The sequence below is a fragment of the Clupea harengus genome, chromosome 24, assembly GCF_900700415.2.
Source record: "Clupea harengus chromosome 24, Ch_v2.0.2, whole genome shotgun sequence".
NCBI classification, from domain to species: Eukaryota; Metazoa; Chordata; class Actinopteri; order Clupeiformes; family Clupeidae; genus Clupea; species Clupea harengus.
In genome coordinates, this window is record NC_045175.1 from 1,726,184 (window position 1) to 1,739,964 (window position 13,781).

Consider the following 13,781-nt stretch of genomic DNA (forward strand, 5'->3'; position numbering starts at 1 on the left):
CCAAGCTTTGTGTTGCCTCATGATATTTTGCTACGTAGTGTAACTTACACTTAACTTAACATGAAGGCCTAATGGGAAAAAAAGATTACCTCAAAATATCTTCTGTTGTTCATTCAGAATAATTCAATTGTGAAACTGTATCCAGGAGCAACAGTTCGTGACAACCTGTGCATCTCATTCATGTCATTTGCAAACCACAAACGCCACTTCCTCTTGCAAATAAAACCAGGTTTGTGTGCATGTCTACTGAAAGTGACACAAGAGCATATTTGCAAGTACCACTGAAATAAACAGCTGTTGTTGGGCCTTATGTAAACACAACCATAGAGCTTCTCATTGACATTGGTTCTCTCATTCACAAGATATCACCTCAAAGTCCTCATAACCTGTACTAAATGTTTCAAACATTCAAGGCTACATAACATATGAGTTGAGAAGTTCACAGTTGAGAAGTTCAGTATGGTACAAATAAAATGGGACCCTGCTGTAATGTGAAGTTAAGGGAATATAATCAACACTGTAATGCCAATGCCATTCATTTGCATTTAGGCTGTCCATAGACCACAAAAGGCAAAATTATATAAAGACGAGAGGCAGAAGACAGTTTGTTTGCATATATATTGAGGATTAGAGGATGTTTGATCTGGACCACAGTATATCTTTTTTTTTTTATACAATTTTACAATTTTCTTTTTACAATGCAATACAAAACAATCCAGAGCAACATGATTAGAAGTAAATTGCAACTGTTTTGATTGTTTTACTTTTGACTTTACGTGTTCTCTTCTGACCATAATCATGGATCTGTTGAGGATGTTGTGTTATAATCAGAGAAATACACCAGAACCACGGCATTGCAATTACTTCTCTTTTGACATTTCTTCTGAAGGGTATCTTTCTTCAGTTGCCACACATATCCAACGCAGCGGTATATGATGTACATGAAACGATCTAGTATTACATAAGAATGTTTTCCATGAATTCTACACTGAATCTGCAAGATAATCTGAACCGTATATTCTAGGACAATGACACCACTGTGATACGGAATGTTTTCTGTCGGATTGAGAAGCAGTAAAGAATTACAGATATACAACAGACAATACAAGCTCACTTTCTGGACCAGGTTTGTATAATGTAAAAGTCCTGTGACACTAAATCACCACCCAACATGCTTGTGCATTACAGCAGCTGTAAGAAATGTCCAGTCCCTTCACAGTATTCACAGTTACTGAGGATAAAAGGTGGCTCAAAGGGTACAACACTGTTAATCAACTTGTTAATTAACTGTAATCAACACTGTTAATTAACATTCTGTTTATTTTCCTCAGCGACCACACCAAAAACAGCGCTGTTCTTTGAAAAATGTGCCTCTTTGTGTGCCTCTTCTTATTCATATTTCCTAAATAAAAAAAACTCCCTTGTTTTCTTAAAGGACAATTTCTTAATGAGACAATCTCCACGCTAACAACACTCTCCTGGTTCAGAAGTGTTTCTTTTTCTTTGCGAATACAGTTCCCAGGATTTGTGTTCCTCTCTCTCTCTCTCTCTCTCTCTCTCTCTCTCTCTCTCCAACTCTCTTTAATCCTCCCTTTCTTTAAGCACCAATGCTTCTAATCAGTACTACTCAGCACTGGTCTTCCTCCATGGTTTGTGTCTGCATGTCTGATTTCTGGCTGGGCTGAGGAGATGGTTGATGTGTCTCCACGCCATTGCACTCTGTCTCCGCCTTCTCATCCACGGACTCGGACACCGAAGGCAGAGGCCGGTTGCGGAGGTCGCTGATGCCCTGGTCGTCGAGGAAGGCCTGCTTCTTGCGGTGACCCTGCCCGAATGTCTTGCGTCGGTTGCGGAACTCAATGACGGTCTTTGTGTAAGAGTTGAGGGTGGTCACTGAGGCGCCCATGCAACAAGTGAACGAACCCCAAGCCATTCTGAAACAAGATACTGTTTATTAAATGTGTGTAAACTATATTATATTATGATTCTAGTGTGATTAACTTTTCAAAAATGAATTAGTTTGTAGTTTCTTAGAAAATATATGACACTGGGAGTTCTTGTCTTAAATCCTCCCCAGGCCAGACAAGACAGAAGAAAAAGTGTTTATTGTTCATTAAATGTGTTGCCTGAGCTATTATATTATATCAGCTCTTGTGGTTCATCATTACTTATCACAGGATCTTCCTTCTTTAGGTTGTGGAATGGGAATTATTGTTAAACTACGTCTGATAAAAATGGTCAAATTAATAATAACACAATTGTTTGAAAAGTGTGCATTCATTTGCAAGAAATTGAAACTATGTCTGATGTGACAAAACTTTTTTGCAGTTTTCTGCGAAAAAAATGTTCCCCTCTGAAACTCCTCCACACTAACACTATGAGGGAGAGCCACCTACTGGTGTAAAGTGGTAGCACATTTGAGATCACTTTTTTTGCCTCGAGTATAATCCAGGTGTGGTGAAATAGCCGTTGCCTACCCGAAGGACCAGCCGTAGTCCCAGGTGTAGGGCCTCCACTCTCGAGGTCCATGGTTGGCGGTCACCTGGAAGACTTGGGTGTACATCATGTGCGCCACCATACCCAGGAGTCCTGACACAGCAGCACGTTGGGTTATTTGATCACCATTTGCCACTCTCATTCTACTCTCTACAAAACTGTTCAACTACAAAACTAATTTCCTCATTTCAAGTCTTTTAGATGTGTTTATTCAGTTTCAACTTAGCACATTACCTGTAATGTGTCAAAACAACAATTAAATGTAAAATGTAAAAAATTTGAAATTTGAAAGCAACCCCCCCCCCCCCCCCCCCGCACACACACACACACACACACACACACCCAAACACAAACACACACACACACACACACATATCACACACACACACACACACATCACACACACACACACACACACACAAACACACACACACACACACATATCACACACACACACACACACACATATCACACACACACACACACACACACACACACATCACACACAGACTTCTGCTTCTGCTTCTTAACAGCATGCATTCCCCACAGGCCCAGTGGTCGAGGGCACTGCCCCCTACTGATGCAGTACCTGAGAGGACAGTGAAAATAGCGGCGAAGGCGTTCAGCTTGAGCCCGTCGATCACGTCGCTCGAGTGGAATAGCTCTGCACACATGAGGCTGAAGCCCACCAACAGGAAGCTGATGTACAGGACCTCGGAGATCACAGACAACCAGAGAACATCTGCAGGAGAAGGAGCGTGTAGTACACGTCACTGTGCGGTAATAATAATAATAATGAACTTTATTTGTATAGCACCTTTCATACAAAGCAATGCAGCTGAAAGTGCTTAAAGTAGTGTATGTAGTGTATGTTTGTGTCCATGCGTCATGACAAGGAGCAGAGCAAAGGGTGACAGGAACAGCAAAATCACTTCTTAGAAATACGAGTCATTTTGTATGAATATTAGCAGCAAGGATCTGTGCTGACAAAGAATTGACACAAGAAATGAGAAGTTACAGGTCGTGGCTCAAATGGTGGCTTCTTTTTTTCGTCCAACAACTATCCTTCTATGCCAAATGTCAGCACACAGACTTTGACGTCATTCGGGTCGGAGAATAGTGAGAAGTAAGAAGTGTTGAGCAAAGGAATTCTATATAGAACAACCAAAGTAAAGTAAAAGAAACAATCAGCCGATCGATGGGATCAAACAGGGATAAATGGGATGTACAAAGTCATGAAAAGACGGACAAGAATCCCCAAGAAGTACAAATAAGTTCTGTCCCCCAATTGCTGGAAGCCAATACTGCACCATGGGATGAGACCGATTACTCCAAGCATTACATAAAGACCAGATGAGGGCGATGCCCTTGGACTGACCTTGCTCTCTAAGAGCAACCGTGCCGAGGAAAACACATCACGCACCTTTACGACTCTCAATGCTGTCTAATTCCTCGTCACAACTGTAAATAGTCTATCGCGTGTGATGAATCCAGTGTTGTCATATACAGCGAATGGATCCTGGTGCTTGAAAGCTGTGCAGACTGCTTGGGGTCACTGACCCGGGGTGAAGGTCTGGTGGCTGCCTGTTAAGCTGCTTATAGCTCCGTTCGGGACTCAAGGGGTCTATATAGCATTACAATGCCGATGAATGCAATGAGATTCATTGCTTGATTCACTGTGGCTGAATGCCAGATTTGAACACACTCTATTCACTGCCTTCAATGAGATTTATTGTTGAGTGACTGATGGCAGATTTCATCACACTTGATTTGCTGCATATTAATCAGAATGATTGATTTGCAGCCCAGGCCGTGTTGGGACCACGGGGGCGAGATGGTTTGGGATGTTTCCTGCTCCTTCCACAGTGGGATGACTCACCTCTTGATGATGCTGGGGCGAGATCTATGAAGCTTCGGCACCTCTCCTCCCCTGCATAAGCCAGACAAAGCCAGTATTTCAGTGATGAACATTCAGTAGGCGGCGAACTACGTACAAATCATGCCAAACGAGTTGTGTGGGCACCGCGTGCTGGTATCATGGTCCTTATATACAAGCAAAGCAGCAAAAAACGTTCTCAAAAAAGCACACAGTAATGGCTGAACATGAGGTACAGTTACGTGAGCTAAAAGCAGAGGCAAAAGTTTTTTTTTTTGTGTTGTGAAAAGCTTGATGCTTCTAGACCAACAATAATGATGTATTTCTGAAGGACATGTGTTGATTACTGTGCTGACTATCCTGTGCTTTCTATGCATCTTGATTCTTTGTTTGAGGTGATTTGTGCATTTCTCATCCATTCAGAGGATCCTGAAATGTAAATATTAACATGATAAATAAATCAAATAAATACATGAACGGGGGTCAAAAAAGGGACACAAATGCTGGGAAACAAATTGCTTTTTTCATGCCTCCAGAGTTACATCATCATTTCATCACATCCACAGGAATTTGTATTTATTTTTTCACAAAAAAACGACTTACTTCTCCTTTAATCTAATGCCCTGTGATTACTGGAAGAGATTGCACAGGCACCACAGAATTTTTGAGAGACGTGAATTACTTGCAAAAACAACAACCACGACAAGTTGACTAGGCATCCATGTAATTACATAACTATATCCATGTAATTATTTTTTGTCACCTCAGGCAACTGAACGAACTTAAACGAACACACTCCATTTAAAATATTCCTTAACAAGATATTTATTAAGTTGTTTGTGATCATATTAAACATGAGAGCCTCCAATAACATTAACAAGGTTAAGCAGCGCGACTTCTCTTTTCAATTACAAGAAAATATTAGTACATAAAAAAGCCTGCCTGTTGACTGACTTATTTATAGAGTCTATGAACAGGTAATTTGCTTGAAAGAGCCATCGAGTTGCAACAGGCCAGATTGTCATGGAAACGGTCACACGAAACCAACCTAAACTTATTTTCAGCGCCTGAAAATGAAAGAGAGGCAACTTCACATCTCTGTCAGCTGTCTTCTCACATTAGATTTCTCATTTTCGTAACTGTCCCCACGTCTCGCAGACTGGATTTCCAGACAACTCGTAATGATTAATTCAGACAATCAGAAAACTGATGACATCTGCTCCGAAAACTCATCAACTCCTGTTACCTAATCCTCATTAAAGCTCTATGGCTGTGTGAGACAACGTGGCAGTGGATTATGGGACACGTCAGAGCTCATGGCTGTGAAGGCATTCTTCGCAGCACGTCAATCAATGGTTCATTCAAAGTACACACCACAACCACCAAGTTCTACTGCCTAAAGCATCAACACATCTCCATGGACAGTCCTTACATTTACAAACCTTTTAATTCAGTTTCATTTAACCAAGGAGTCATTTAGACAACCAAACATTCTACCCATCTTTACTTTAAGCTTTTTTTTTATGTGTGATTAATTCATATTTATGGCTTTTCATAAAATGTCATGGATATAAAATGGCACTGTAGACTTGGATCACATGACATCCTTGGATTTTGGTTTTCCTTCTCTGTCTCTCATTTCACACACTCACACAGTTTTATCTCCAAGCTCTGGTTCCAACTTATATTGATGCAATTCTGACTATTTTCAGCTCACAAAACTGTATTAGGAAACCCAGGGGGGATCAGGGTTTATGACATGTCATATTACTTGATGGCTTGCTTGCAAATATTCTCCAGTCTTTGACCCAGGTGGTGTGTGTGTGTGTGTGTGTGTGTGTGTGTGTGTGTGTGTCTGTGTGTGTGTGTGTGTGTGTGTGTGTGTGTGTGTGTGTATCTCTGTGTGTGTGTGTGTGTGTGTGTGTGTGTGTGTGTGTGTGTGTGTGTGTGTGTGTGTGTGTGTGTGTGTGTGTGTCTGTCTGTGTGTGTGAATGAAAGAGATGGAGAGAGACCGAGAGAAAGGGAGGAAAAATCCATTGATGTCACACTGGAACTAAGCACACTAGAAGGACATCAAACAGCTGTTGTTGCTGAGCTCTTCTCTCTCATGAGACGACACTGAGCTGGGCAGCTCCACTGATGAATTGACTCCTGCATTAGAGACGGAGGAGGGGAGCAGAGGGGTGAGGGGTAGGGGGGAGGCTTAGCGCTTGCTGTGTTACAACTTGATACGGCATACAAGCTTTTCATTTCCGCTTGAAGTGTGGAGATTAAGCGTCGGCCAGTCTGGGGCCGCAAGACGACAGAAATCACATGCATTTATCACATGCCACCGTACACAGGGGCCTCAGGGGGCCCGCCCCCGCCCCGCCTTTAGCTGACCAGTTAAAGGTGACTCCGTGATTCTAATCCAATAGACTTTTTGATCCGTTAAAGGTGAGTCCGCGATTCTAATCCAATGTACTTTTTGATCAGTTGAACGTGATTCCGCGATTCTAACCCAACACACTTTTTTGTGAAACATAACTGTCCATTAAGCATGTGCACTCAAAAAAAGCTGGTGTTTGTACACAGTCCTTGAACTTGAAATAAGAAACAACCATAGTGGCTCGGACCGAGCCATAAACAGTTCCAGTCAACAATGCCTCGCACAGAAGGGAGGGATGCAATTTGACTGGCCTTCAAGCTAAATGTCAACAGCCTTTCACCAGAATTGCAGACTGCATCTTTAACCACCACCCCTCCATAGTAACAGACAGTCATAGTAATGTATAATTGTTCAATATTCGTTGGAGGTGAAGGCACTTCCACCATAGATATAGAGACATACGTCTGAAACGCCACAGACAGAGAACCTTAGAGGAAAGATGTTTTTTCCAACTTAAAGCTTGGAGACAATAGAATGAGAGGAATGGAGAAGGGAAATATTTTGCCTGACAACTACAAAATTCCTGTGGATGCACAAAACTATACTCACAAAAAAAAGCTTTGCTTGGGGACCACTTAAGTGGTCCTCAAGTGTTCTTTGGAATTTATTTCTGTAATAATGAAGATTGTACGTCACAGGCCGTCTACAGTCTTCAGTTTGTACATGTAAATTGTCATTTTGGGAGGTTATTTGTGCTGAAGGCAAACTGATTATACAGCCTTGAACTTGTGCTGCACAAATACAACGTTGGGTTCGAGCGCGTTCCTGCACAACATTACAAAGTACGAGCAAGAAACTTCAAGCTATCACCTGCAAGTCTGACTGCACTTGGCCAGATGCTTACCTTCCACGTGGATGTCTTCCTCACAGGAGTACCATATCCCCGTGTGGAAATATCTAAACAGAAACCTGTCATCTCCGGTCTCCCAGCTGTACACAACTTTAGTGGAGTCGGTCTCGTTCACGCCGTGGTGGTCGATGCAGTTGTGCTGCCGCTGCTTCGAGCAACTAGGTTTCGGAACCCTCTGCGTACCTATACACCAGTGCGAGGTCAGTAACGCAGTAACGGACAAGAAGAGGGCGGCGATGCAGAGAAAAATAGATGCAAGTGCCCTGATTCTACGGGTGGTCTTTTTTGACATCATCTTTCCACCAAAGAGACGTGTGGCATCAATCAACTCGCATCCATCCATTGTATGAAAAACAGAGAAACTACCCGCTGACCAGTAAAGCCATTAGTCGGGTATATTTTTTATAACCGAAGCGCTACACCAACAAATATCCATGTTCAAAAATATACCATCAATCTGCATGTCAACCGTAAAGCGTCAAACTGCAAGTTGTGTCCCTCTGACGTTTCGAAATATTGGGTGCATGCGCAGGCGCGCTTTCACATAAACAATGCCATGAAGTTTGTGCTCTTGATGACAGCTGTCAACAGACAGTGAACGAGAATGAAAAGGAGTTTTGCGCACAGGGCAGGCGTTCATATAATTTACTTAATTTGCAGCTGTTTTAGTTTACATCGATTTTGCTTTGAGTTAACCCATGATTTGAAAGGAAGAGCGAATGGGAAATAGGCTGATTCTTAAAATGCATTGAGATATTGAGATTATTTAATCAACAAAATAATTTGACAGTTTGATAAAAAAAATAGGCCACTCAGAAAAGCGATCAGGCTTACAGCCGTTGCACTTATATTCAGAGTTTTCATCCATATAGTGAAACATAGTTTTCATCCATACAGTGAAACATAGTTTTCATCCATATAGTAAAATATAACGAGTTATTTATGAACAATTTGAATGGAAGTTTGTTATAAAAATTACTACTTTCATATCTGAAAATAAAACAGAAAGAACATCCAAAAATGTTCTCTTAAGCGCATGCATTTAAATGCTTAGGCTGTGGCCTCATTCGCATTTGAATTCGATGGCTTTGCATCAAAATTGCAAGGTGACTTTTTTTCCAACCTATTTGTGATCGCCTCTTAGCGCAATAGGATTGCTTAGAGCAGGGCTACAGGGAACCATTGTGCGGTTGAATAAGTTCAACAAAGATGCCTGTGGGAATTTTTGTTCGCTATTGTCCATCTCGGAGGTCCCGGCCTTTAAACCATAGCAGGTCTAAGGACACCATGCTCGTACGCAGTAAAACCCACAGGGGGTGCTGAATTGATTAGTCTCCGTGGCTTGTTGGACATTCCATACACCCCCATAAGCTGAACATGGACGTCTCCTCGGTTCTTACAAACAGCGGTCAGAAGTCACTTCAAGGTTGAAGGGTCATAGCGAAAGAAAAGAAGGGGCTTGGTTTCTCATGGGGCCTGGAGTCCAGTGGGACAAAGATTGGTCGGAGGGTATTGAAAATTAGGAGGTTAACGTGACTGCGCCTTATAATGTTTTGCCTGAGTAGCTTCAGTGATGCTGATAAAACATCTGTGTAGATTGCCCATAATATTCAATGTATGAAAAAAAAATTATGTAAATAACTTTCACAAATCACATGCAGTTGTTGGAACAGGCGTTGTGTAGCAATTTGATCTATGACAAAACAACCACTGGGCCTTTGTTAGGCGATACGAAATTACCTCTGTCAGTTCAACTGCAACTCCAAAAGATTTCATTTTGGAGTTGGAACTGAGGCAGACAAACTTCATGAGACCACTTCAAAACAGCTGAGTCACGGTCCTAATACAGAAATGTAAGTGTACTAAAATCAGACTTGAGACAAGATGATACATGGCATTTCTCACCGGAGTGTCTGGGTGTGCAATAAGGTTTTTAGGACAGCTTGTCTATGAGGAAACGTTCCTTTTGATGTCTTTACAATGTTTGTCCAGTTGCTTGGCGCATGGTGCCCCATCATAATAGCTTTCAGTCTCTCCACACAGAGGCAGAGGGGGTGGTCGAGGGGTCTACCTTTTCACTAGACACTTGGACTTTGTCTCTGTTGTTTCACAGGGACATTTGCCGTCATTTGTTTAGATCATCAATTCATTTTTTGACTGTTTGTCTTTGACGGGTCAACTGCCATTGGATGCTTGTCTATTGGATCAATATTCTTCCGTATAATTTTGTTAACAATTTTTGCGGGTGTTACTTTTTATGTTTAACAGCATGCACAGTGGACTTTCACTGAGGAGCAACATTTGGAGTTATGGAAATAACCGGTGATTGGTCACAGCAACTTTTCAAATATACTTTGGCCGTTTATTTTTATATAAACAGTTATGCGCGTTGCGCAAAACGGAGAGGAAGAGGATCGTGTATTTTCACACTTTCTCTTTGTCTCCTTTTTCTTCTCGACACGTTTCCTCAGGATTCCCAGTGTGCAAGACTCCCTGCAGCCAAGTCCGAACACTCAGGTGTTTGTCCCAACAAGTTGAATGCCAACCTATGGGTTGATGCACAAAGCACCTGCGAACGCGAATGTGAAGTCGACCAGGTATTGTTATAACTTTATGCAATTGATTGAAGTAGCGACGAATGTGACGTTTATCACGTTCCACATTATATGTTCGATAGCAGAGAGAGAGACAGATAATTGCCTTTGGGATCAGATCTTATGCAACAAACACGATTCAAGGTTTAAAAGTCGGTGGTGGTTTTAAAAATGAATCTAACATATTTAGTTCAACTTGATAGTAGTGCGTTTTTATACAAATTAAGAATGAAAAAGCTACTTAATTGGAATATTAATAAAAACAGCATACTTAATAAATGTATATAATCTGTTCAGAGTTCAAATGTCATTGTTCTTATTTTTAAAATTAGACTTCAGCATGTGCACCCTCAGAACATGCATAGTTCCTACTTTTGGAGAGCTGTTTCCAGCGGCCCAGACGATGAAAATTGCATGATCAGTACGCATAGATGTTTTATGGAACGCCTTCATGAACATCATTATTTAATCCACATTCTATTGTCAGGTGTTCTGTATAACTGTTAACTTGCATTTTATTGTACATTACGTAGCCTAGTTCTTAAAATACATCATCTCCATGATCTTCCACTTCACCTTGATGGTGGTATATCCGTTAACAATACGTAATACTTGCGCGTGCATTAGGATACATTCTGTACGGTACATTATTAGCATGCTACATGCAACTCTGCATCAAGATGACGCTCTCATGTTGTTATTCCTTCAAAGCATCATTTAGGTTCAGAACATACCAAAATATTACTTTCATTGGAGAATCTGAGTGACGTACAGTTCATTGTTTAGGACATTCTGTTGGACGTTGCACTGGGTGATATTCGGCAAAATCCATTATTATTATAAAAAAAGCTACTGAAAATGAAAACTAATATCGGCTAAACTAATATGTGAACTATACATTATGTTACACGTCTACTATAAAGAGAGACTATATTATCACTCATGTTTCCCTTTGTACTTTAATTCACAGGACATATGTATGTATGTATATTTGCTAGCATTAGTTAGCACCAAATACTATTGGGACATCTGACTTTTGTATTAGTCAAAAGGAACTCATAAGTTTGTAAATTGATAGTAAAATGAGGGTTGGATTATTAGTTAGAATCTGAATGACAGTATCCCTGGATGGCCCTGTGAAGGCCTAGAGAAGCATGAGACTCAAAACTCAAAGCCAAGCCTCTGTTAGGTAGGCCTATCCAATTAATAAAGACAAAACTGATTGAGTGACAGCAGCTTCTCAAAATTGTAACATTTTCTGGAGAGACTTCCTGTTAAACACCAGAGAACCTCTTGCACATTTAATGTGACAATGTCACAACCCTTTTCCTTGCCATTTGTGTTCCGCAGGACTGCGCAGACTTTGAGAAGTGCTGCACCAATGTGTGCGGTCTATACAGCTGCGTTGCTGCCCGTTTCGCCGACGACTTCCCAGCCCAGCCAGACGGACGGGCAGGGGAGACGGCGAAGAGTGGGGAAGGCTCTGATGCCACCTGCCAAGGGTTTATCTGCAGCCAACAGGGATCCACCTGTGCCATCTGGGAAGGCCAGCCCATATGCAAGTGCCAGGACCGCTGCGAGAAGGAGCCCAGTTTCACCTGCGCGTCCGACGGGCTGACCTACTTCAACCTCTGCTTCATGGACGCCGAGGCCTGCGTCCGCGGAGCCACCCTCACTGTGGTGACCTGCCGCTACCACCTGGCAGGTCCGCAGCCTAGCCCGTTGCCCCAAGACACGACGGCGTTCCCGACCCCGACGGCTTACCTGGAGGATCCCCTTCCGCCGACGCTCTACAGCAACCCCAGCCACCAGTCCGTGTATGTCGGCGGCACCGTCAGCTTCCACTGCGACGTCCTCGGCAAGCCCAGACCTGACATCACCTGGGAGAAGCAGTCCGAGCGCAGGGAGAGGATCCTCATGAGGCCCGACCAGATGTACGGCAACGTGGTGATCACCAACATCGGCCAGCTGGTGGTTTACAACGCCCAGGTGTGGGACACAGGCATCTACACCTGCGTAGCCCGGAACGCGGTCGGGATCTTGCGCGCCGACTACCCGCTGTCGGTCGTCCGGCGATCCGAAGACGACTTCCTGGACGACCCCGAGCTGAACATGGCCATGGGAAACCCTTTCTCCCCGGCGGACTGCCTGGCAGAGGTGGACCGGCGGGAATGCGGCGAGCGCAACGTGGACTGGTACTACGACACCAAGCAGGGGTCGTGCCTGGCGTTTACCCACGGGGGCTGCGAGGGTAGCCGCAACCGATTCGAGACTTACGAGGAGTGTCGCGCGTCGTGCCAGCACGAGGGTACGGGCATCTGCCTGCTGCCCGCCGTCCAAGGTCCCTGCAAGTCCTGGGAAGCTCGGTGGGCATACAACTCCGCGATGAAGCAGTGCCAGGCGTTTGCCTACGGAGGTTGCCAGGGCAATGCCAACAGCTTTCGGAACAAGGCAGAATGTGACGCCAACTGCCCCCAGTTAAAGAGCCGACCGTGTAAGACGTGCCGGGTCAAGAGCAAGATGGTGCCGAGTTTGTGCCGCAGCGATTTCGCCATCGTGGGGAAACTGACGGAGTTGATAGAGGACTTGGACTCGGGAATAGCCCGTTTCAGCCTGGAGGAAGTGCTTCGGGATGACAAGATGGGGCTGGCTTTCTTCAACACCCGACACCTGGAGGTGACGCTGGCCAAAATGGACTGGTCGTGCCCTTGCCCAAACATCACCATGAGTGACGGAGCTCTTCTGGTCATTGGTGAGGTTCAGGACGGCATGGCTGTGATCAAGCCCGACAGCTACGTGCGGCCCGTCTCTGAGAGGCGATTAAAAAAGATCCACGAGGTGCTAGAGAAGAAGACTTGTGAAATGCTTCGACGATTCCAAGATTAGGATTTGGTCTGTACATTAAGACAGACATTCATTTGGCAGATATTTGATGAAGATACAAAAAAACTGCTTATGTAAGCCTCAACCTAACTGACAAACTCTCAGTGCAGTCATATGCACAGAATTATATAATACTATATTATTTCATTTCACTTCAATCCAGTGGATGAAGACGAGGCATCTTAAAGGCCCAACAACACAAATGAATGCATTCCAAAGAGAACAAACTCAGTGTTGCCTACGTTAGCCTGTATATTGCTGCTTGATTTAACATCGCTACAGCTAGTTACAGCTAGACTACCCAACACAGAAGGACTGGGTTAATTTTTCATTGTCAGTGAGTCAGGAAGGTTCATAAAGCAAGGATGTTCATATGGTAACATTTAATGACAATTGTACAGTACTTGTGAAATACTAGACATCAAAACAGATTTCTGCATGAAAAGAAAATATCTTGAATTAGTAGTTAAGTAGCTAACTGGAATGTGTATATGTTCAGCACACTGGCAAATTATATAGCCATGCTAGTAAAGTGGAATCAATAAGTAAACACATATCAATATTGCAAAACTATAATAAGGTTTTCTGGTGGTACCAATTAACCTCATCCTACTTATACTTGTCACATGTCTCACAATACTTGCACTCACTGTG

General features: G+C 43.1%; 2 protein-coding genes across 2 annotated transcripts; one reads left to right on the forward strand and one right to left on the reverse strand.

Annotated features, from left to right (window-relative positions):
* Nucleotides 1-672: 672 nt before the first annotated feature.
* Nucleotides 673-8,348, reverse strand: LOC105900250 (germ cell-specific gene 1-like protein). The gene is made up of 5 exons (XM_012827513.2): nt 7,645-8,348; nt 4,376-4,426; nt 3,086-3,238; nt 2,478-2,589; nt 673-1,934 (listed from the first exon to the last, which is right to left on the reverse strand). The coding sequence occupies exons 1-5, from the start codon at nt 7,991-7,993 to the stop codon at nt 1,628-1,630; spliced, it is 972 nt and encodes a 323-aa protein (XP_012682967.2). The 5' UTR covers nt 7,994-8,348; the 3' UTR covers nt 673-1,627.
* A 1,219-nt stretch (nt 8,349-9,567) lies between these two features.
* Nucleotides 9,568-13,474, forward strand: wfikkn1 (WAP, follistatin/kazal, immunoglobulin, kunitz and netrin domain containing 1). The gene is made up of 2 exons (XM_031562523.1): nt 9,568-10,247; nt 11,595-13,474. The coding sequence occupies exons 1-2, from the start codon at nt 9,960-9,962 to the stop codon at nt 13,128-13,130; spliced, it is 1,824 nt and encodes a 607-aa protein (XP_031418383.1). The 5' UTR covers nt 9,568-9,959; the 3' UTR covers nt 13,131-13,474.
* Nucleotides 13,475-13,781: the final 307 nt, after the last annotated feature.